Source organism: Mus musculus, chromosome 2 (genome assembly GCF_000001635.26).
Source record: "Mus musculus strain C57BL/6J chromosome 2, GRCm38.p6 C57BL/6J".
Taxonomy (NCBI): Eukaryota; Metazoa; Chordata; class Mammalia; order Rodentia; family Muridae; genus Mus; species Mus musculus.
The window spans coordinates 174,075,839-174,100,843 of NC_000068.7; the positions used below are offsets into that span (position 1 = coordinate 174,075,839).

The 25,005-nt window shown below is 45.6% G+C and overlaps 1 protein-coding gene across 16 annotated transcripts; it reads left to right on the forward strand.

Moving 5' to 3' along the window:
• Nucleotides 1-421: 421 nt before the first annotated feature.
• Stx16 (syntaxin 16) lies at nt 422-23,933 on the forward strand. 16 transcript variants are annotated; one of them, XM_006499440.4, is made up of 10 exons: nt 422-544; nt 1,286-1,351; nt 8,808-8,819; nt 14,783-14,890; nt 15,644-15,784; nt 16,575-16,729; nt 17,596-17,687; nt 18,091-18,234; nt 19,222-19,302; nt 21,081-23,933. In XM_006499440.4, exons 5-10 carry the CDS (start codon nt 15,729-15,731, stop codon nt 21,183-21,185), a joined length of 633 nt encoding a protein of 210 aa, XP_006499503.1. In that variant the 5' UTR covers nt 422-544; nt 1,286-1,351; nt 8,808-8,819; nt 14,783-14,890; nt 15,644-15,728; the 3' UTR covers nt 21,186-23,933. The 16 variants fall into 16 exon arrangements, 15 of the variants coding, with proteins under 15 accessions (XP_006499503.1, XP_030106627.1, XP_030106632.1 ...); XM_006499436.3 differs by having other exon boundaries at nt 426-534; nt 16,564-16,729; NM_001363030.1 differs by having other exon boundaries at nt 464-544; nt 16,564-16,729.
• The last annotated feature ends 1,072 nt before the right edge of the window (nt 23,934-25,005 follow it).

Sequence of the window (25,005 nt, forward strand, 5' to 3'; positions counted from 1 at the left end):
CACAGTTTAAAGAAAAAAAATAAAAAAATAAAAAGGTAAGGCCATCTCAGCAGCGCCAGGCGCCTGCAGTGGAGCGTGCCTGGCCTGCAGAGGCAGACTTCTTCCACTTTTCCTCCGCCCCCGCGCAGGACTAGGCTCTGCAAGAGCCACGTTTCCACATTTCTGCCTGCCTGACAATCCTACTAGAAGTTTACAATTGCCTGGACCCCAGTGGTGGTCTTCGGCTCCAGGGCCAAGGTTTTGAAGCCGTTTTTTGGGGCCAGGACGCCTGCCCCAGAGTCTGTACACTCTTAGGAAAAGGGGAAGAAGGCGCCCCGGGAACTGTCCCAGAGAGGGCGGAGCACTCCCATCCCGGGGCAGGGCAATAAGGGAGCTCCCGCTCCCGGAACGTTGCAAGCAATCTCATGAATGTCGCAGGGGGGCACCCGCGAGGAACGGACAGGAAGAGGGCCGGGGGAATGCTAGAGCCCGGGACCACTGCACGGAAGCGGCCTTGGGCAGGGTTGCAGCCTGATCCCGGGATGGAGGGTGCCGGTGAAGAGGAGTGAGGAGGCTGGGGGAGGCAGGCCGTGAGGTCCTCGTGGAGGCCCGCAGCCTCCTGGCAGTGGAGAAGCAGGCCGCACAGGAAAGAGAGGGGTCAGGTCGGGCTGAGCCTCAGTAGGCTCAGGCGACTATATGGGAGCTGTAGACGCTCCTTTGTCGTTGTGGGCTCGGCCTGTTTGGAGCAGGCCTTTTGTGAGGAGAGTTAACCCAAACTCGGAGTTAGAGCCACATGCCGGGCACGCAGGCGCTCTGAGTTAGGGTTAGGGCGCCAGCACCTTTGGGGAGGTCTTAGGAAGTGAGTGGGTAGGGGTCTCTCCCATCCCCGAGCCGGATTGGCGCGTCAGGCGCTTGTGGATCCGAGCTGGGATTGGGGAGGGGTCTCCAGGACGTTTGATTTCGACGCTAGGATTGGGGGGATTCGAGTGCTTTGAGATCCGAGCCAGCCTTGGGGTAGGGGGAGTCAGGCAGTTGGAAAAGGCGAGGTGGTTATTTGGGGAGGGGTCTCCGCGCTTAGGCGGATTGCAAAATCGCGCCGTGAAAAGCCTAAGGCTTTGTCAAGAGAGATTTCTGTGCAAGAGTGGAATCAGCTAGGCCAGACCAAGAGAGAAAGTGAACAAATCAGGACTACAAGGGGGGGTGGGAGACCCTGAGAGGGGGGGTCACAAAGGGGGAGACAATGGCCACCAGGCGTTTAACCGACGCTTTCTTGTTGTTGCGGAATAATTCCATCCAAACCCGGCAGCTGTTAGCCGAGCAAGTGAGTAGTCACACCACCTCCAGCCCTCTGCATTCACGTAGCATTGCTGCGGTGAGTCTTCCTGGCGGCCTCTCCAGACACACACACCGTGTGCACTGCGGCTCTGCCTGTCTGTCTGTCTCTTGTCTGTCTCTCTGTCTAAAAAGAAAAAAAAAAAAGAAAAAAAGAACAACAACAATAACAAGGCGACGACGACTAGGAGTGTGATACAGAAGGAAGTGGAGCACGGCCATGGCTTATGGGGCACTTGCAACCCCCAATGGGGACCACAGTATCAACCCCTGCCCTGCCTTCTCACTTCCTGGGCCTCCTGGTCCTCCTCCCCCACCATCCGTCGGGCAGCCTCGATTTACATATGTTTTAACACGAGGACTTGGAACCTAGGCCTTTCTCCAACCTTCTTTTTGTTTTGTTCTGTTCTGTTTGGCACTCCCCCCCCCCCCCCCTGCAATGGCCTCACTTTGGTTCTGTGGGCCAGGTGGGTGGTTAGCTGACTCAAATCCTTGCAGACCCCCCCCCCCCAGGAAGGAGTGTGTGTGTGTGTGTGTGTGTGTGTGTGTGTGTGTGTGGTCTGCTCAGCTCAGCTCATTTTCTTTCCCACTATTTTTCTTCCAATGGCCCTAGTTCTCGGTGTGGCCATGTACACTAGGAGTAATTGCTTTGCTGCCCCCCCCCCCCGCCCTCCCCCCTCCGAGGACTCATGTTGGTGAGATTGCAAGGTGCTAGGCGCTTCATTTTCCATTTCCCACACAGGAAATTAAGCTTCTCCATTCGAACTTTTTTTTAAAAAAACAAAACAAAACAAAAAAAGGAACCAACATGATGCGGATGTGAAAATTAATCCCCCAAAATAGCACATGGCTTTTGATTTTATTGACCAGAACTTCACTTCGCCTAGCAGTGTAGGGTTTTGTTATTGTTGTTGTTCTTTTTCAAAGCAATGTTCCAGTATGATTGCTGTATTTGGTTTGTTTTTGATGGAGGCTTTGGCTTCCAGAGCCTCAGTTTCCTGCTCTCTCAGATAGGGGGCGGGTCTGAATGGTGCAGCCAGATGAATATTGTTAGCTTTGTAATAATACCTTTAATTGAAAAGGGAAGGTTTGAATGGAAGCAGCCTTGAAACATGGGGGAATGCACGGTCACCCCACGACCTTAGGGGCTGCATTTGAAACATAGTTCGTGAAACGCTGCAGCTTTCCCGCCTTTTAAACAGTTGCCTTTTAATTTTTTCCTTTTATCATTTATGGAAGTGCTAATGAAAAACTAAGCTGTGTATCGTGATTGTCACTGTCTTGCCAGGACAGTTGTCCCTGTTTAGGTCACGGTGGAAAATATGTTTGACCATATTATTCACAGAAAAGGGATTTTTTATTCTGTGCAAGCAGTTTTAAGGATAAAAGGATGCAGGATGTTAACTTCGGTCCCAAGGCATAGAAAACTAGCTCGGAGTGTGTTGGGGCTTTTGTTTACATTTACATTTGAAGGATGTTTTACATTTTTAGACTGAAAGAAATAATATTACATAGAAATAAGTAGGAAACAAATCTTAGCATGGAAATGTGTTCATTCTAATGTGGTTTTTGAAAAGAGTCTCCAGAAATAAACCGGAGAAATAGTGAATGAATATAATCTGTGGGCCTTCAGTTATGTTAAATAAAGGTCTCCTGTTCTTTATGACTTAATTTTATGCTACCTCATGGGGGAAAACAAACAAAACAAAACAGAGCCAAACCCACGCTAAAGCTTCCAGGGTCTCTGTTTAAATTGATGAAAAAGATACTGTTTGGTTTTTAAATTTTAATTCTGTAAAGTTCTAAGTAGCTTTAATCTTTAGATTACCTGAGAGAAAAAATTTGACCCTTAATTCAGAGAGTTTAAAACACAGTATCTTGGACCGGCACCTTTTCAAAAACACGTTGCTGTGTCCAATTACTTTTTAAATATTTTTCTAAATTAGACAATTTGAACATATCTGTTTGTGTATCTATCTATCTATATATGGAATAAAATAATTTAAAATGTTTAAAATAATATGTGGTTTGGAAAAGCAGGCAATGTTAAGAAATATACAGCTATATTTAACAAATTCAGACAGTTTTTTTGAAAGTGATTTATAAGTACAGCTAAAATTCATGTTGAAGTCAAGAACATTAAAAATATTTTCATATGTCACACTACTGAAAATACTGGATGCTTTTATTAGCCGGTGCTTCTGGAATTTTTCTTAGATAACTAAAAAGGACTCAAGTCCGTGGAAATACCTGTGTGTTCAGTTTAGATTGCCTCCCCCCACCAAAAAAAAAAAACAAAAAAACAAAAAACAAAACAAAAAAACCCCAGCTTTTTTTCAGTCCAACAAAAATAGTCTACCTAAATTACAATTTAAAAAACAAAAGTGCATTTTCATATTTCTGCATTTTTCTCTGTGTTTCCGACTGTTAATTTTCAATTTCTTCATAAGGTTTTTCCACAAACTATTTCTGCACACAAAATAATCAAGAATATCAAGATATTAACAGGATAGAGATTACAGTTTTTAATAATTCTTTTGGAAGTCAAAAAAGCATTATAAATATTTTGTAAAAAGAAAAGATATGCTTAAGACAATTTTTGAAAACTACAACATCATGCATACAGTGCTTCTAGCTCAGAACAAATTTGAGAACCACATTTTTGTCTTGCAGATTTCAAAATCATGTAGTAAATCAAAAGTTTATTGATCAGCTTTGAATATGGACAAGATATTAGAAATTGTAATTAGATTTGTTAATTGTACTAGATATCTTGAAATGCTTAATACTAAAGGAGCGCTCACTTTATATATTCTGCTTTCAAAGGTAAAGGGAGCGGGAAAGCTGAGCTCCTGACTGAGCTCCAGAGGTGCAGCTTACCCCAGGGACTTTAGCCACATTACTTTCCTATTTTCTTTTTTCCAGCAGATTTTTCAGCTTGGAAAAATTGCAAATAAAAACTTAAAAGTATAAACTTGTCTTAGTCACCTAAGACAAAAGAGACAATTTGTAGATGCATATTTAAACTTAGATAATTAAAAAGGAAGTAACCAAGCCAGAGAATTTGATTTTTAAAATACATTACCTGGAAATTTAAATTTCTAATTAGAAGACCAAACTGTAGACATTGATTTTGGTGTGTGTGCTGTCTCATGTGTAACCAAATGTAAGTATCTAAAATAATAGATTATTTAAATTTTAATATCAAGCTTTTATGTCCTTATATGAAAACAGTACTACAGAAATGGCTTGCTGGGAGGTTTGTGTATGTGCCTGTCTCACACAACTCAAAACAAACCACAGTGGAAGCCTGAACTTGTAAAAGCATTAAGCCCATATTTTTTAAATAGTAGTTTGAAGAAAAAGCTGTAAGTTTGTTGGTGATGGTTGCTGTAGGAGACCGTGCATGCAATGTAGACTTACAGCTAGGTGCAGGTAGACGTGCTGCAAACAAGAATGGATTTCAGGAGGATTTGCAGCAGCAAAACAAGCAACAGAAAGTCCCAAGGGCCAGACTGGACCTAAAGGCCTTGGCCCAATGTCCCTTTTTCTGGAGCCTTCATGTTTCTCTGCTGGACACTTCTGTGATGGGCAAGACAGTCGGCAGCTGTCACTTTTTACTTCTGAAATGTGTTTTTCTTTATCAATGCCAGCAGTTATCCTGTCTCCCACTCACTCGGTAGTCTGTCCCTGATGTCTGCGGGAGAGGACACTAATTCTTCCTGCTTGTGGACCCCACAGCTGCCTTGTTCCCTGGAGGGTTTTTCTAGGTTCAGCCATCCCGGGTCAGACGCATAGTTTGTTTCTTCTCTGGGAATGAGGGCTGATTTTTCTCTATTCTTTTTAAAATTCAGCACAACATCTGTCCAGGTTTCTACTCATTTATGTTTTGTGTTCATATTAATAAAGTTAACATTAGAAACAGACTGGGGGTTGGTTTTTGTGTCCAAGCCACAGGCACTTGTTGGTAATTTTCAGGAGCTGTGTTCTGTCTTGGGTTTGGGGCATCCATCACGTTATCCCTCGGGCAGCATATGATAAAGGGAGAGTGATGGATGTGAGTCTGGGAATTTAGTCTAAGCCCTGCTCTGCTGTGGATGTAATCTTTTTGGACATCTTTTGTCTCGTTGCTAAATTGAGGATTTTGAGTGAGGTGATCTCTGGTGGCCCCATCAATTCAGCAGTGTTTTCTGCAGTTCTGTTTTAATACTTGTTTCTCCTGACCAAAGCACACAACCTTACCTTTAAATTGAAAAGGAGAAATCCATAGTCAACAACAGTGTGTGGCTGTCAGCTCAAGGTTACTAATGAAAAATACCTAGAAGTAGCTCCAGCACATTGCAGAAGTAACTTTCTGATATCATGTCTGCCAAGAACAGGTAGTGCCTCATGCAGGCGGTTGCAAGCAGTTAGCTTCAGGAACCTGAATGTATTTATGAAGTTAAATTAATATACGTGTGCATGTGTGTATATATATTTTTATTAATTTTTTTTTAAATCTTGGGATGCCTGAAAGGGCAAGGCTGTGCCAGCTGGTTGAGATGCCGTGTTGCTCTTGTTTTCTTGGTTCTTGGGAGTCTGAGCCAGGAGTGGGAGTTCTTGGTTAGTGTTGACTGCTGATCTATACTCTGCTGTAAAAGCATGCACAATCTATAAATGGAAGCTAGAGTTAATTGCTCCTAGATTAGTTTGAAACTAGCACATTATTTTTAATAAAATCTGTGTTTGGTGGTAGGGAAAACCTAAGGATTGACTACGGTTATAGGGAACCCGAGGTCCTTAGTCTTGACTGTGATATTAGTGAAGATTTATTGAGTGCTTACTGTGTGCCTGGCAAGGCGCAGCCTGTTCCATGAGTAACCTTGTGTCATACTGGGTGAAGTTGGTGCTTAGGTGGTTCACCTGAGCAGAATGATGGGGTAGTGGAGTTAGGATATGACCCAAGTCACCCACCTCATGAATTTGGCAATGTGGGTAAAGCCCTGGCCACACTGGCCCTGGCTGATGCCCAATGGGTATGGAAGGACGTAGTTGATTAATGACATTTTTTTTCCTCTTGCAGTCGGCTAGCCTGGGTTGGTTTTTTGTTTTGTTTTGTTTTGTTTTTGTTTTTGTTTTTTTGTTTTTTGTTTCTCTCTCCTTTTTACAGCCATCCACAGTCAATTTAACTTGCTCATTGAAGGGTCTCAGTCTGCTGGAAAATCATGTTTCTGTCTGTAGGCTCCAAGTATGAAATCACTGTATATTTCTCTTTAGATATGTTTGCTTTTCTGTGTGTAAAGATTCTGTGTGAGCAGGAGACTGACTTGTAAATGAGCGTGCTTTGCTGGATGAGAGTGAAGCAAACTTTTATTTTGGCAGCAATGGGAATAAAATAAACACCAGTATAGCACAGACCTGTGCTTCCAGCTCGCTTTGCTCAACTCCTCCAGACCCCTGAGCAAACACAGATGGGTTTCCACTTCTCAGTTTTATGTAGAAAGTCCTTTAGACTATAAATTCCAAATGCTATTTGGAATGTTTCAGTGTTAGCTTGATTGCATGCCATGGGCAGGTCCCAAGCCTTGGTTTAGACAATGTAAAGGTTTAGAAGGTGGTGATGGGTAGTAAGCTGTTTTCATTGGACTAGACTATGCTCTTTCCTGATGGTAATTCTTAGGTTTTTAACTCCGGTCTTGACTACATTTCCTGGTAATTTTGTGGTGGGGGTTTTGAAAACCTCCTGTGTTTTAAGAAATAAAATGAAGGTGGTCTTTGAAAAGGTGGTGTGCTGAATTTATTCCTGATATGCAAGTAATTCCAGGAATTATTAATAAAAATAGAGGCTGGAGGGTGGGATGCAGAAAGGCTTGGTGCACCTGGGCTGCCCCCATCCTCCCCGGCAGCAGATACTGTGACTGTGACATTTTGAAGTGTAGCTTTGAGCATTTGTAAGTGTTGCTTTTATTCCTAGTCTCGTGATTGTAATTTCACCTCTTAGTGCCTAGTAATTGTAGGGATGAGAAGAAGAGAATGTGTGTGGCCAGCTAATAACCCACGGCACTGCAGGGGCTCAGGTGCAAGGCTGCTCAGACAGCGGCTTGCTGTGCCGCTTCCCAAGATGAAGCCCTGGGAGGACCTTCAAAGGGACCCAGGTTCAAGCTCCACTGTGGCCTTCATCTTGCATCTAGTTTATTAATAAAAAAGATGTCCGTGTTCTCTTTCTGGATCTGCTAAGCTTTAAAAAATACATACTTTGTTTTCTTTTATAGCAAAATGAGGTGAGATAAGATGAGCTATTTCCATGACATAGCTTCCTCAGCCTCAACCCTAGCAGCACGCTTGTGGGATACAGCTTCGTACCAGCGGGGGAAGTGCAGGGTGCGGAGACTCTCCACTCCAAGAGGCTCTCTCCGCAGATTTTTAGACTGAGGCATTATTGTGTGACCAGTCTGTGTTTGGATGTTGCTGTTGTTGTGTTGTGTTGTTATGCTAGCATTGTGTGATACTACTCTGGTATCAATAATCAAGCTTCATTTGCACTACTAATCTTTAAATAAGAAAATTATGTTATTTATTTTTTAAATTTACTGCTAAACAAAAAAAAAATCAGCACAGTTGTTTATTGAAATTTACCACTAATTATTTCCATGATCAATACTGTAGAAAAAAAGGACCTTGTTGTTTAGATTATCTGTCATTAGTTACTGTCTCCTCAGAAGATAGAGTTCCACGCTGATCTAAAAAGGAATCTTTAATTTTCAACCAAAATTTAACCCTCGAATGCCCAGTGCTCCATCCCTATACTGGTTAAAACTGGGTCCTTTTTACCTGCTGCTTTGTCTCTTTAGTTTTCAGTACTGTATAGCACTCTATATAGCTGCGCCTGACGACAGTGCATGGCTAGCTCTGCAGGAGTGTTACTTTCTCTTCCCACCTTGCCTCCCCTCCATGACTAGGGATAAACTGTGGCCATAGCATTTGATATGTACAGTTCTTAGCGGAGAGGATTACTGCAGGGTTATTTGAATGTAGCCATTGGAGGATACTTTTGTGGGTTGTTTATATTTTAATTTTGTTGAATTCTCTGAGCTGATTGACGTGTTAAAATATGCATTTATATGACACAGTAACATTATATTTTAGCATTTTACCTTCCTAAGGAGTTTAAGAAGTGAAATTACAAGTGATAATTGATGCTTACTACAAAGGTTACGACTAGAATTTAGTGAAAGAAACCAAGCATATTTTGCTTGTCCGCAGTGTGCTTTAATTTTTACAGCTGTTTATTGGCTGCCACCTCCTTTACCAAAAGAGCCACAGTGAATGATGCACATGTTGGTGTAGCATTTCATAAGGAAAAAGACGCTAGGATAGCCTTTTAAGTGCTGCGTTTGTAGTCACTTTGAGTATCTGGACACGTGTCTCCTCACCTGATGGCCTTGTGTGTCTGTCTGCCCATGCCTTTCTTCTGCTCTTCCTGTCCGGACGGCCCGACGGCAACGCCACAACCACAGGAGCTGGACGAGGTACTGTGCTTTGGGTATTTTTGTGTGTTGGGTGATTTATAAAATAACTGTTTTCCTGCAGTCTTGGTTCAGATATGTGACACTAGGCCTACATACATGTAGAGTTGGTTTGAATTACTGTGTGGAGTGCATTGACTTCATACTTCATCTATGTTCACACCATGTGAAGTGACTTAGAAGAAGCCACGTTTCCTGTTTGGGAAGCAGCCGTGTATGAGAGTTGCTTGGGTAGGAAGCAAGCTACCTGCATGTAGGTTGAAGACCTGGGATGCCCGATCTCCAAGATAAAGAGTGCCTAGTGGTTGAGGTGGAGAAAAGGGGGACGGGCCGTCTGGTGGAAGTCTCAGGCAGGCAGCAATGGAGCTGTGCTGCCAGCTCACTAGTGCCTTGAGCTCAGGATGAAGTAAGGGGTGCTCTGTGGCTTGGCTGTTCCTGCAGAAGCCCCCTTCAACCCCTTCCTAGCAGCAGCAGCTCACCAGGAAGGTGGAGAGTGAGTCTGTATCCCTTGGGTTTTTTGTTTTGCTTTTGCTGTTGTTGTTTATAGCCCTGTTGACAGGGCTGAGGACAGGGAAGTGACACGGCTGCTGACCACATTAGTGGCTCTTTGTGTCTCAGTGATGAAGGGGTAGCAAGGGTTTTTCTGAGGGCCTACTGAGGGAAGAAGTTTATCTAGAAAGGCAGATCAGGAGAGCAGGACCATTTCTCTTTATAAACTGGCAGGCTCCAGCTCCTGGGTTTGCTCTAGCAAACATTCGAGGTGCCTACATTTGCAGTTGGTGATGGCAGCACTCTGCATCACTCACTCGCCATCCCTGGGAGCTTCAATCCTCAAGCCTGCTGCACGTAGTACCTGTGAGAGCTAGTGGAGAATGAGCCCAATGGGGTTGGCTCTCGGCCAACGGAGATGGGTACCGCATACATACAAAGGGGACAGACCCTTGCTCCCCTTTTCGGTTTAAGAAGAATAACCCATATTTGTGTGGTCTGAAAAGATGTATGGAACACCATTACCAGTAGGTCCCTCCTGAGACTGGGAGGGAAAGCTTCAATTTTGAGCCTGTTCTTACTACACACACACATGTAATCATTGGCAGGTGTCACTTCTGTATTAAAACACACTCTAACCTAAAGCTTGCTGCTTAGGTAGATGCCAAGGCTAGGCCTTCCAGTTCCCACCCAAGGTCCTCAGTGCCAGCAGCCTGGGCTGAGGAAGAATGAAGCTAGGGGTCTCTTGGGGCACAGCAGATGAAGGTTGAGTTTGCTAGAGAAACTCCTGCTAGGTTAAGCCTGACACAGAGATTCTGGTAGATGTGCAACAGTGAAGACATCAGGGTGTGAGGTTGTCCTCTTCACTGAGAAGACTGAAGCTTAGAACATCCTTGAGGGCTGATGAAAGAGGTGTGGTTGTGGGATGACAGTCAGCCTCGTCAGGGCTTGCTTCCAATCTTTCTCCCTTCTGTTAGGGCAGGTTCTAGAAACTAGCCTTGTGTGAGAGGAGCTGGAAGACTGTTTTGTATTTCTTCATGGTTTTTGAGTTGGGTTCTCACCCCATGTAGCCCAAGCTGGTCTCCAGCTCTTGACAGTCCTGCTTCCTCAGCAGCCCAGGTATTAGGGTCACAGATCTATACTACCATGTTTGGCCCCTGTTTGCATCTCTTGTGCCTAGCCTGTGTGAGCAGCACCCGGCGGAAGTGCGGTGCAGTGGCTGAGCATCTCTGACGTGTGCTCTTGGCTCTGCAGGCTTCACTTCCTGCCCTTGTCCAGCACCATTATGTTGTTCATGAAGTGTAGCTTCCAGAATTATATGCGACATACTTTATTTACCTCATCCATTCATTCCACCCATTTACTGTTGACTCATTCAGCTAATTATAACTGTGTGTTCATTACTGTGAAGTGCCAGGTGCTGAATGGGGAACTAGGGATGTTGTTGGGAAAGGTGTCCAGAGGCTCGGTTCACAAGGGGGTGTTGGGGAGGAATTAGGGCTTCAAGGCAGAGTCTTCTGGGAGGAGTAAACATGTGCCACTTGGGCATCCTGGCATGAAGCCATGGGTCTGAGAGCCCCCTACTCCCTTCAGATAGCCCTGCAGGCAGATAGACAGATGTGTTAGCTCTTTTCCTGCTCAAGCTGAGCCCTGGAGACTCTGCTTTCTCTCTTGCTCAGGAAGTGTGTGCTGTAGAGTTTGGGCTGAGGAGGAGGCCATTCTCCATCCACAGTGTTGTCAGGGCAGCATCTATTCTCTCCTGTGGTCTGTGCCTGGCCTTTACATTTTCTGTCTTGGAGAGGTAATTTTCCAGAAGATGGGAGCTATTAACAAATTAGAAGGTATGAATGTGAGGATCCCAGCTCACCTAGATCTGTGATCCAGCCCTTGTGGCCTTGAGCAGATGCCCATGCCAAGGGTTTGAACACCCACTGAAGGTAGGAGCAAGCCCTTGGGAGGATTGTGTCTTCGGCTGAGAGTCCAGGTCTGCGAGTGTGCTCAGTGCCATGCTGGCAGGCAGGAGCTGCTGCGCCCCCTTTGTTTTTCAGCTTGTGTACATTGAGGAAAGAAAGTTGGTGAGTTAGCAAGATTGTCAAGATAGTGTGTGAGATTCCCAAGATTTGTGTTCTCTATTCTGTGTGCTGTTTAGGAAGTGTTTTCAGTCATTTCATCAGGAGAAGATAGCATTATTTTTAGTCTCAGATTAAGATAATTTGGCTGTGACATCTCCATTCCTATATCCACTGCTTGTTTACTGGTCCCTGAGCCTAGAGACTTCTTATGCCATTCTGACTATCCTCAGGCTTTGGCTTCAAGATACATAGGCCCATTGCAAGAGTTGCCAGACTGTGGTTTATAGCATCCCTTCTGGACACTGAAGTGTTGAGTGGTCATGTGGTCCAGTTGCTTGTCTGAGCTGCTCTGGTTCCATTGTCAAATTTGGCGTAGATCTCCGTGCTCATCCTTAAATCTCACTGAGTTGTCTGTATGTGAGGTGAATGTTGTATGAGTGGAAGGCTGTGTGTTTGCAACAGCAGGATTTATATGGCAGGGTGTATGTGTTTCTTCCATAGGTCAGGAATTTGTCTCAGACAAATGCTTATATTTGGAGTGGAGGCAGGGTGATAAGACACCTACAGGGAAGCATGAGTTGTGCTGTGAACACAGTCAGGGGCTTCTGCATGTCTGCATTCTGTACAGGAACAGGGCTCTGAGGTAGGTCAGTCACCCATGGTTCTTGGAAGACAGCCCTAAGTTAAGGACACAAGAATTCTTAAGTTCTTAGTTCTCTAATGTGCAGTTTACTTAGCATTTTTTTTCTTATTTAAAAAAACATACAAAGATCTTTTCTAATTTCAAAAGTACAAGTTTATTTACAAAAATCCTAACTCATGTTGGGTTTTGGGAGTAGGGAGAGTTGAAAGTAGGCAAGGATAATGTGGAGAGGCATGGCTATGGGCTCTGGGGAAAGGACAGCAGCCTGGAAACTCATGTGTACTCAGCACAGCACTAACATGCTATGAGGGACGGAGCTTCGGGAAGTTGGGAGGCTGATCATATATTTTGCCAGTAAGATACATTTTCATGTTCCTGTTTGTTCCAGTTTCAAATGGTTGACGTTATCTTCAGTTGTTTTACTTTCTCAAAACACATGTTCCTTTTCAGTTGTACACACTGGGATTCACATTACGAACCTGCACTGATAAGAGGCATGGAATGTTTCTTCTCGGTAGGATGGGGTTTCTGTCATGATGAACTATGGCCATAGACTCTATCAGGGACAAATCATTGGCCACATGCAAGTCCTCAGTCTTGGTGCAGCTCAGGAAAGCAGTAGCGACTGTCCAGGCTGGCACCCGTCCCTCTTGAGGTCCTCTAGGACCCACTGAGAGAGTGTCCTGACTTGAGTCTTGGTATCTCAGATAAACAGAAGTGCTGCGTAAAACACTGCAGCCCTCTTGAGCTGGATGTTCATGTGTAACCACGGGACTCCTAGTGAGAGTACTCGTGATTTAAGATGCCATCTCTGCACATTTCCCAGTGAAAGTAGCACTGTCTGTTTTGTTAACAAGTTGATATGGTCTCAGTGGGAACACACGTGAGAACGATGCCCATTAAGATTACTGTCTATGGCTCGTTACTGTGGCACGTTAAAGCTGTGCTTTGTGTGGTTTTCTGGACTTGAGTTCAGGTTCCACCTCTTGTATCAATGAGTCTGTCAGGCTCTACTAAAAACAGCATGTCAGAGCTGGGGGCTAAGCAGCAGGCTTGCCTCTGGTCAGTACACTTCCCACAAGGCCATTCTTGGTGGCTGTGCTGTGGAATGGGACCGTTTCCACAGTGGTCAAGACAAGCCTGCTCAGACTGGCACTTGAGTGCTGGAACCTTCTCCTGCCTGTGTAGATGCTCCAGGAAGATCTGAAGCCCCAGGTCTTGTTTGCTCTCTGTTTGGTAGTCCCTTGTCCGGGTCTGTTTGCTTAGTGAGCTGTAGTTACATTGCGTGGGTTGCTAAGAGTGAGCGTGTGGGCTGGGCTGGGGATTCTGCTGACCTAGGTTTTAATCTGTCACACCACCAAGAGTGTGGTGGCTTAAGGCAGGTTGCTTTACTTCTGAATCTCAATTCTGTATTTATAAATTGAAATAATATTCTTCAGTTCACCTGGTTTTTATGAGGATTAAAGTAAGACTTACTGTTAGTGAAGGCTGTGGAATTGCCAGGCCTTGCAGTTCCTGGTGGGAGATGCTTAAAGGACATACCGTTAATCTAGGAATAGAAGGAACATGGGCCGGCAGTAGTGAGGTGGACAGTGGTGGATGCGGTCACTACCCCAGGCCTTGGGAGCATCCCCGTCATTGTTGTCCTTGATGGATGCTGGGGCAGGTAGAGGTCAGACTACAGGAAATGGGTATGGGTGTGGGGGTGTTGCTGAAGATAACAGCTGGAGTTGGAGTGTGAGCTCTCAGTATTGTAGGGGTTGTTATTTGAAGAGTTTTTAAGTTTTTTTTTTCTTATGTGATAGTTTTCATTTGTGAGAATTTTAGATTTGCCTCTTTATTGTTAGGTAAGCAAATATGAATTTGTCAAATGAATAAAAAATAAATGTAGATGATTACAAGGAAGGAAGGAGTGGACCTTGCTCACTCACAAAGCATTGTCTATGTGGATGTCTGTAGACCACCACCCATTTTAGTGGGGTATCATTTGGGTCTTTTGAAATTAGCATTTAAAAATCCTGTGTTTTGGAGGACTTATAGATCCTTTCAGATCCATTCTTTGCCTCCAGGCAAAATAAATAAATAACCAGGCTAGTCCTTGTGACTTCCCTCCCACTCTCAGAAATTTCAAAGGCAATATATATTGCAAATTTAAAAAACAAAAACTGTCTGTCATTTCAAAGTAAGGGAAGTTCAGCCAGTGGACCAGTAGCTGTGGCAAAGACTCAGGTGGCTTGCAGAAGGCGGGATGGTGTGCAGAAGGTGGGGCTGGCCAACACTAACCCAAGGATGGTCAAGGCCCATGCACAGTATTGCTAGTCCTGCTAAGCAGTTCTTGGACTTATTTTAACATGTAGTTAACAGTCTGCTGAGGTAACTGGACTAACTTGATGTCCACAGCAGGCCTGCTGCAGTCATCACACCTGTAGCACAGCAGCGCCCAGCACACTCACCCTCTGCTTCCTGCTGCCTTACCTCAGTCCTGCTGCTGAGAGACTTTTCCTTAAGGAACTGGTCTCTGACATTTTCATTACATTTCTGTAGCCAAGTCACGTCAAAGTCGTGTCCACAAGAATGTCCAAGAAAGCTCAGAAGTGGTGCATGAAAAGATAGGAATGGAGCTCAGACTCTAGTGTGTCAGACACAAGCATGTGACATGGGCACATGCATTCCCCTTGCCTTTCCACATCCTCAGGGAGGGTGGGGAGAGCCACATCCACACTGACCTCTGATCACCTCTTGATGCCCGTTATCCCCTGTAGCTTGCTGATGACCGCATGGCGCTGGTATCAGGCATCAGCCTAGATCCAGAAGCAGCAATTGGCGTGACAAAGCGGTCGCCTCCCAAGTGGGTGGATGGCGTGGACGAAGTAAGTTTCTGCATGCTTCCTTTTGTGGGTTTGTCTTTTAAGTTTGGATGACAACACGGTTGATTGAGAATCTGTCATATGAGCCAGTATGGCTGCAGTGAAAGCTGTGTCCTCAGACACAGCCATTCGTGAGTTTGCTCATTTATGTACCACACAGTAAAGCAAGACTGGGTCTGGATGGCTGCCTGCATGATGTGAACTTAGTGTTAGCAACAACGACTTGAATTATAGAAAGAAATGAAAAACTAAGGAATAAGGAAGGGTGTGTGCTTCTTTGTTTTAGGTTTATTTATATTATGTTTGGTTTCTCCGGGCAGGGTTTCTCTGTGTAGCCCAGGCTGGCTTCAAACTCAAGAGATCTACCTGCCTCTGCCTTCCCAGTCCTAGGATTGAAGGCGTGTAACACCACCTATTGGCTTATTTTACTTTATGTGTAATAGTGTTTTGCCTACAGGTCTATCGTTGTCTGAGGTGTGTGCCTGAGGGGGTCATAAAGGAGCATTAGGACATGGAGGTGTTGGGAATGGAGCCCAGTCTTCTCTAACAGCAACAAGTGGCTCTTGACTGCGAGCAGTCTCTCCAGCCTTTGTGCTCTTTGTTTTTTCCTTTATAACTTGAATTTCAAAGTTACTTGTGTGTCAGCAGTAGGCCACTAAATTCAACTGAGTGCAGATTCTGGTGTAGCTAACTGTCTTGAATACAGATGGATAGCTGCCAGGCATAAGAGGGATTTTAGTGAGTTCATTTGTTTAGATACAGTATGATGTTGGCCGCATTAAACAGAAGATGAAGGAGTTAGCCAGCCTTCATGATAAGCATTTGAACAGACCCACCCTGGATGACAGCAGTGAGGAGGAACATGCCATCGAGATCACCACCCAGGAAGTCACACAGGTAAGAACACAACGCTAGTCCCGGGGAGGTGCTGATCCTCCCAGCCCTCACCCCAGCCTTTGCCCCACTCTAAACGCTGCTGATAATGTCTTAAAAGTCTCAGGGGACCTTGGAAAAACCCAAGGTCTATGAGTGATTTTCAGAGTGTGTGGTTTTCTTGGAGGTATAGGTACTATTTTTCAGTTGTTGGTAGACACCACTGTTGATGTTAAAATGTGTAACTGCTGCCATATTCTAGGACTTGGAATTTCATGCTAAACACAGGTCCATAAGAAGATAGGGTGGGCATTTTAATGGAAACCTGCTTGAACCAATCTTTAAGTGATATGACTGGGAAACACTTCTTTAAGCTTTATATATTGTTTGTGTGTTCGAGTCTCCTTTGTATTTACTTTGAGAGTAGATATCCAAATGTCTGAAGCCAGCTTTGTAGCTGAGTAGCCATTAAATGTTTCTACTTCAGTCTTTGATCCTACCTTCTCATCTGTAAAATGGGCATAAAAGTCACACTAGTCTAGTACCTGCCTCATGTAGGAAGTCAAATAGTCAAACATACAGTAACAGTGAGCAGTATCGGGCACAGGATAGATACTGTACAGATAAGGTGAAGTTTAGGTAGGTCTTCAGTGTGTGTGTATGAAACCTCTAGTCACCCTCTTTTACCCTTGCACACACATGTCCAACCTGACCTTTCTATACCAGCCTGCAGAACAGGGTGCCTCCTGGCAGAGAGCTTGTCTAGGAGAGGCTTTTGATGTAAGCCAGAGCTATTCTCTCAGCTCTTCCATAGGTGCCAGCGTGCTGTGCAGGCCCTGCCCAGCCGGGCACGAAGGGCCTGCTCGGAGCAGGAAGAGCGGCTACTGCGGAACGTGGTGGCCTCCTTGGCACAGGCCCTGCAGGAGCTGTCCACCAGCTTCCGGCATGCACAGTCTGACTACCTGAAACGTGAGTGCAGGCCTGGTGGAGGGACTCTTAAGTAAGAAGCATTGTGTTTTCTGTCCTCCTTTGGGGCAGTTTCTCTCTTCAGCACCTGCCTTTCATTGTTAACAGCTAGTTAGGCACATTCACACCTTTTGAGCAAGAGGAAGCTGCCTCCCTAGGGAATCTTTGCTGAGGAGAGAAGGCCTGGCTCCTGGTGCAGTGGTACAGACAGGTTCCTGTCCAGGTGAATAGCACTCAGCCCTAGCTGTGCATAGACTTTGAAAGTCACAGTGTTGCTATAGAAGCCTTGTTGATGTGACGTTGGGCTCTGTAGGTTTTGATGACATGTATTAGAGCCAGTTCCTCCTCATAGTGACATCTGCATGGCCCTGGTTACCTGAAAGCAGGGTGCGAACAGTCTTGCATCAGCTGACTCTGGGTTTTCCTGTGTGTCGTTGTAAGGGATAGAACCCACTTCCTCCTGTAACCCTGATCCCTTTCCCATATCTGCTGTCATTTCATTCCTTCTGACTGTGATCAGAATGCTTACTTAGAGAGTCTCCAGAAGAGAGATATGGATGTTGTGTTAATGTCTTATAACAGCACTTAGAATAACTGTTACTGTTCCACTTAGAGAAGTCTCAGATGGTTGTGTTCTGTCTGTCTTGGCATCCTGTGAATTGGGCATTTAGAGTGGCTGCCCTGAGTACCCTGAACACTTGCATGATGTTGCAATGCTTTAATGCAAGCAAGGCTCCCCTCTGGAGGTGGTCTCTTTAGACTGTTTAGGGGCCTCCCCTTGCTATTGGGTTTTACTCTTAGACAGCCTTTTTCATGGTAGAACAGTAGCCATACTCGTTCAAGTAAAGTGGGCTCCTCCTGTTTGCTAGGCATGAAAAACCGAGAGGAGAGATCGCAGCATTTCTTCGACACCCCAGTACCACTAATGGATGATGGAGATGATGCTACTCTGTATGGTCAGGTATGCAATGGGACAGGTGTCTTCTGCCTCTTTTCCTAAGCTCCTTGCCCCTATGCAGTGCATGGTGGGTAGCTGTTGTCTTGTGCCTGCCAAGTAGTCCTTGCTGTAGGCAGAGCAGCCATGCTGGACCTCCCTCCTAGTCGTCACAGAGGCCTACAGCATGCACAAAGCCATCCTGGAGCCCAGTGTGACTGCAGATGTGGCTTCTTTCTGGTCCCCAACTTCAGCTACTATATTATGTACCATGCTGTTTGGGGGCGTGGGGTCCGTGCTTCCTGTCTGGGAAATAAGTTACCTGTTGCCAAATATTTTATAAAAAATATTCTCAGAATTTGTTTTCTCTGGATGCTGTGTAAACTGGCCAGCCACGGCTTTGCTAACTGGGAGCCTCTTGTTTGGCCAGGGCTTCACGGATGACCAGCTGGTGCTGGTAGAGCAAAACACACTGATGGTGGAGGAGAGGGAGCGAGAGATCCGTCAGATTGTGCAGTCCATTTCAGACCTCAATGAAATCTTCAGGGACTTGGGAGCCATGATTGTGGAGCAGGTGTGTGCCCTGCAGGGTGTTGTGCCCACCCTTGTTCATGGTCCTTAAATCCTGTCCTCTAATTGGGAACATGTTTAAACATGTGCTTCTCATACCTAATGTGTTTGAATATGTGTGAGTGTTTGCAGGTGATGTGGGCTACTGTCATTCCCTGTGAAAACACCGAAATTTTTTTTTTTTTTTTAAATCTGGGGAGGGAGAGAGGAATTCTAATGCTTTCTGCCCTGCCCCAAAGATACTCATGTACATGAATCCTTTGGAGGCCTGGCGGACTGACCAAGGCTGGCGTGATTTTGCCAGTGTACAATTCCCTTCTGACAGTGGTAGATTGTTGTGTAACGGCTGTTGGAACACCAGCTTTTAAGTAGAATTAAATCGTTATTCATTGCTACAATCTGATTAGGGCTTTTTATTACCTTGCCAGCAGGGATTTGTTTGGGTCCTGGTCCCATGAAACCAACTACAGAGTGTTGAGGCATCATCAGAGTTGGCTGGTTAACTGCCATGTTTCCCAATGAATTGCCGTCTTTCCTGGCCCATCCTCCATACTTCATGTAGAACCCAAGAGACTAGACAGTTTAATCACCTTTCCTTGAGTCCCAAGTTGTCACTTTAGACATTGATTAGAGCAACCTGACCATGGTGGTAGAAACTAGCTGGTATCCTCTGTCTGCCAGACCCAAGTATTTAATCAGCAAGAAATGAAAAGCCAGGGTTCTTTGCTCCCCCGGACAGGTTTCTAAGCCCTCGTACATCCGAAGGTGGTATATCTCTCTCTGTAGAGGCTAAATCAAAAGTCAAACCCTGGTTTTGGTTCTTGGTGCAGCTGACACAGTGTTTTACTCTGTGCAGAATGCCCTAAACTGTTTTCGGGTCTGACACTATCCTGGTGTGGCTCCCGAGGTGTGTGATATGCATGTCTCAGGGTTGGCAGTTCAGTTCTCCAGCTGTAATTATTGACCATCTGTACTGTCTCTCATTACTCAGGGAACAGTCCTTGATAGAATTGACTATAATGTTGAACAGTCCTGTGTCAAGACCGAAGATGGCTTGAAACAGCTTCACAAGGTACTACCGTTCTCCTTGGTGGGTCTTTAGGAACCTCTATCCCTCCTAGGAGGGTTTCTTCCTCTGTCACATGGCCTCAACTCAGACACACAAGTTAGATGGAAATGGACTCTGCTGTCTCCTTGGGAGCAGCTATGACCTTGCTTTTGAGATGCAGCCTGGTGTCAGACAGACCACACCTTGAGGTCAGACACAGCTGGGCACTTCTTGTGAGGAGCCTGGGTTCTTTCCTGTTAGAGACGCTTTGTTGTGTTTGGAGGTTTACTGCTTAGTGCTGCTAACTTTGGGTGTGGGGGTTCACCTCTGACAAGTTACTGGTGGAAAACTCTGACCAAGGCTAAAATATGCAATTGTTCCTCACTCTGTCACCTGTAGAGAAGTTGCTGGAAGTGAGGTGGATTACGGTGAGGTGGATTGCGCTCCTTGTTGCACCCCTCTTTCATGGGGTTGCAAGCTTATTTTTGGTTTTGTTTTTAAGAAGTTGGTAGAAGTCATTTTAGAAATCCTGTAATCGTTTATGAGAAATGGGCTTATGGATACTGAGGTGGTATCCACGTGTGGTTGGGCACGTGACTCCTGTGAAGGGAACAGAGCTGGTGTGCTTGATACCTTCAGTCAGTCCTGTGCACCTCCTTGTCACTGAAGCCCACTGGTGCTTCTGGCCAGGGGATGAGCACTTTCCTAAGTCACGAACCGTCCCTCCATCTTACTTTACCATGGTCCTAGCCCTGCTGCAGCCACTGGCCAGAGACCCTTCCCATCCCTGTGCTGTTTGCCTCAGAGCAGGGACAAGTCTTGCTTAGTGTTTAGAGTAATGGAGAAGCCAAAGCCAGCCTGTGTCTCACAAGCTAAAGCTGTCCCAGCTTCTCTATAGAAGGTTAGAGCTGCTGCTAAATTACCCATAGGCTCTGAAGTTTAAGTCACAACTGGGAAGCATTCTTTGTGTTGTGATGCAGACCATGGGGGGAGAGGTCTCTGTGGGAGAGACTGGATCGCATACAAGCTAAGACTTTGGTTTTGGTCTGGAGTTACTTGAGAGTTTGCCCAGAGTGTTGGGGTTGCTATGAGGAATGGTGCTGCCCCAGTTCACACTGTGGGAAGGCAGTTGAGACTTGGAAGTGGCTCCCATCCTGTTTCTAGGTGAGGAGAGCATTTTCTGGGTGGCTGATGGATTTCCTAAGGATGGTCAGCTCCTAGTGCCAGTAGTGTCTGCGCATGTTCTCCTCCTTGAGGGGTATGTGTTTCCGTACCACCACACATTTACTTGTGTGTGCTTCCCAGGTGCTTCTGTAGGAGAGAGGGTACAGGTGAGTGGTATATGTTAGTGCTACATATAGGGGAGGTAAGCAGATGGGTCTTTGGAAGCCCCTCTGTGCCATTAGTCCAGGGGCAGGGGAGGTATATAAATACACACCATTGTCCATTTCTTCCTCAAACAATGAGATATTCTGTTTCCACATTCAGAGGAAGCGACCACAGGGCCTCTTGGGGTCACTGGTTCCATGCTTTCTGGTCAGCCTTTCCTACCCAGGGAAGAAAGACAATGCACGTTTACATTTGTCCCAGGCACGGGGGCCTTCTTGAGAATCCATAGTAGGAAGTAGTAGGCCCAGTGTAACTTGGTGTCTCTTGGCCTCGGTCTTCACACTAGATCCAGTGTGGATCAGGGTATTGGTGGTTGATATCACACTGTAGGAGTCTCTCCAGTGAGGTTTGGCTTGCAGACCCAAGGCTTGGGTGAGGGCTGCGAGGCAGTAACACTTCCCCCTGTTTTGTAGGCTGAGCAGTACCAGAAGAAGAACCGGAAGATGCTTGTGATCGTGATCCTGGTGGCCGTCATCATAGTCCTCCTCGTGGCCCTCGTCGCCGTAAAGTCTCGCTAGTGGCACCAGGTTCCCGAGAGTGCTACTGTGTGGATTATTGGTGATAGGACTTGGCTGGTGCCTCACCGCTGCACTGTGTAAAGAGCACAGCCCACTGGTCCATCAGTGGGCAGCAGACCTTCCCGTGGACACCTTCTAACCAGTGGGCTGGCGTGTAGGCACGGCCATGTTTTCCATCTCTGTCCAGAGTCTAAGGACTTGATGCTGTTGCCGAAGAGACTGGCCTATGATGAGCTGTCGTGTGAATACGTGCTTTAGTGAAAGGAGTGGAAGGTTTACAGGCACTGCCAAAGCTCCGTGTCGTGTGTGCATGCTCATTTTTAGCACTAATGTCTGAGCAGCATGTTAAATAATTTTTGGGAAATTTTTTTTTTAACCATCTGGTTTTTAAGAAGTTTGGTACCAAAAATTTATGAGTGTAGAGGCAGTGCCTCTTCATCTTCCCAGCTGAAAACAAAGCAAGAAGTCCTTCAAGGATTTATAATCTGTTCCATTAACTTAATTTAGCTTTCCATCACTGTTAACGATCAGAGTAACAAAGTGTGAAAAATAAGAAACCATCATTGACGTTAATTAACACATTTAGACGGGCCAGTTAAACCAGCTTCATGCGTTTAAATCAATTGTAAATAGCATATTCCTCATTCAGAATTTTTGCCCTGCATTTTCTACTGTAAACCAAGAGGGGTTACTAAGCAAAACCTCCTGAATCAGAAACTTGGTCATTTGAACCAACCTCACATTACAAGAAAGCTTGACAGTGTGTCCCCAGCCATCCTTCCTCAGTCCATTACTTACATTCTAGCTACGTAATGACCTGTCCAAACCTGACTCCGTTTAATGAACTGTGAATTTACACAGAGGCCATTTTAAATGGGTCACCCCATTTAGGATTAGTGGATCTCAAATTATTAACCAAACATCACTCCATTTCAAAGTAAAATATTCTACACATGATTTGATTTATCGACTCTTGCCACTTAAATGCCCAGAAAACGGGTGTATTCCTGAGGACAGTGAGAACGTCAGCTAGGGAAACCCTGTGTGTGTGTGTGTGTGTGTGTGTGTGTGTGTGTGTGTGTGTGTTCTGAGGGTTTTTTGGGGGGTTTTTGGGTTTTTGTTTGTTTGTTTTTTGCGTACGTGTGTGAGCATATCATGTATTATCAGATGGCCAAAGTAGGGTTCTGTTTACTCCCTGTTAACTCTATGGTGCTCGTGTGCTCTACAGAACTAGAGCGATGCGGACCAGGCTGTCGGAGCTTTGAGAGCGTGCGTATCTCACTCGCTCTGTTTGCATCAACACTGCTGGAGTTAGAGTGATTGTTGTATAACTGTTGACGGCTTGAAAAAACTCTCTGTGTCTCTTAAATTATTTAAACACCGTGGCCCTGTTAAGTGTGTTATATTTTTATTTAGACCAGGCATATGAAATGCCTCTCTGGGACTCACTGAAGGGTGTCTCAAAACTCCAGCTCAGACCTAGAAATGGAGTCATGTAGACCCATCATGAACTCACTCTCCCTGCCTGGGCCATGGAATAATGAGATCTAAAGGTTTTCTGGATTCTTTGGCAATGTTAGTAGAGAGGCTTAGAAAAGAGGAGGCAGCACCCACCCCACCACTTCAGAATTGGGGAAGGGACTCTGCAGTCTCTCTCAACCTCTGAGGTTAGACAAGCTGTTCCTGGGTAGACTGGCCAAATTAGGGAAACTGCTTCAAGCAATCTATGGAGATCATGCTAAGTAATTGTGAAAGCCTTGAAAAAAAGTGACCTTTTAAGAAAGGATCACTATTTATTTATAATTTATTTCCCTGAATAGATTTTATTTTGGTGGGGGTGTTGGTTCCCCCCCCCCCCCAATCCATCCATCTGGTTAGAAACTGTCCCAAGGACCTATGGGGAGAGGGACTGTCCCCTTCTGCCTGGAGGCAGTGTGGTGCTGGTCTGGGCCCACGCCACCCTGGTGAGAGTCCGGAAGGGCTTGGATACTGGGCTTTGCCGAGCTCCAGAGCTCTGTGCACTCGCTCTCTGGGGCCCCACTGCCCTTTGCCGTTGAGCCTGTTCTGGGGGAAAGAGGAGAAGTTAGTACCCATGTCCTGCTAGGTCCCTCACGGTAATGGCTTTTGGAAGAGGACTCTTGTACCTGCTGACGGCCGCTGTCTGTGCGTCCATCCTTCCCTTCAGGCTGGCCATGGAGGCGACAATCACACAGACTCGTCTGTCCCTGTGCCTGGGAAGCCCGGCCTCTGGACGGACACCACCTCCCTCTGCTGCCCTGCTGGCTTTTGTAGAATTGGGGTGGAAGGGGAGAGGGAAAGAACTGTTGGTCCTTCGGGGCCCCTGATCTTTCCTAAGACTAGCATAAAATTTCTGTCTGTCATTCTGTTTGTTGGGGGTGGAGGGACATTGGGGTGCTGGCTGGGCCACTGTGTGAAGCAATGTGTGTCTAATTTAACGGATGTACCATTTTCTCTGCTAATTGAGAGAGCATTATTTATTTGTTTTGACACAAGTGCGTGCAGTGTTTCATCCCAGCTAATGGCTTCTTAAAGGTAATAAAACCCTTCAACCTAATTGGTCAGATAAGACTTTTTCCTTGTATGCTTAAATAAAGCAATTAGTGAAACGCTTCAATCCAAAATGACTTTTTTTTTGTCCTTTTTTTTTTTTTTTTTTTAAAAAAAAAGCTAATTTACTGTTACTGGAAACTTTTTGTACAATAAAGCAATCTCACAGATTGAAGAGCATCCAGCATTCCTAGTATTAATTTTAACAATGGGGGTCATATTTTCTTCAAATGTGTTTGTGTTAGCAGAGGGCCTGACCATGTCTGGGATCTTTGGGGCCGTTGCTATTTATTTTGTGCCTGAGGCCTCTGCCTCAGAGTCTGAAAGTCGATTTGTCTATCTAATGGAGGCCTGCAAAGGGACCAATCAATTTGCTATCCAATATACAAAGAGAGAAACCACATAAAAGACAGATAATTATTTTTCGTTATGGAAACGTGCTTTACTCGAGCACTAGCGCCTGTTTGGTAATCTTCAGATCATGTCCAAAGTGGTTTGCAGTGTGCAGGCTCCGGGACCTGCCACTGGGAGGGAAATGTCGTCCTCCGGTGTGGTGTGACAGAGTCTAGGGACAGTATTTGCTAGGAGGCCAGAGCAGAGTACCGATGTTTATATACATGCATACCTGGGAGAGAGGAGAGGTGATGGGGAATTGATGCAGGACCCAAGCGTGGGTGGCTGTCATAGCAGATGGGTCATCAGTCGTGAGAGCTCTCCAAAGAGCTTGCTGAACCACTGACTAGTCTCTTGCTTCCTGTACTCTGTTGTCCTTATACAATGTATGATTCCCTTCCTTCTCATCAGTCAGTCACTTTCAGAGAACAACCCATTTTCCTAAGGCTTGAATGTTGAGTCCAGTGGTAACCACCTATATCCTGATGTGGCTTAAGGTGGGAAGGCCTGTGAATAGGGGAGGAGGGTGGGTCATTTTAGACAGGTCTATGTAGCTCAGGTTGCCCTTGAACTTGCGACCCCACCTTTACCTTCCAACTGCTGAGATTGTAGGCAGACAGGTGCTACCTTGCAGGGCAGTGGGTGGCTAAACAGTGGAGTCATCTTTGCAGTGGAGCCTTTGGTGACCTGAGTCTCTAATGGTCACACAGGAGTGTAGACTCACAGTTGGGCATTGTCATTAAGCAGAGTGCTTTGAGAATTGGGTACTGGGTCAGAGTTGGTGACCAGCTGAGGTATTTGATTCTCATTCTCATCCTGAGAATCAGACAATAGGCTGAGTGTGAGACTCTGCTAATTG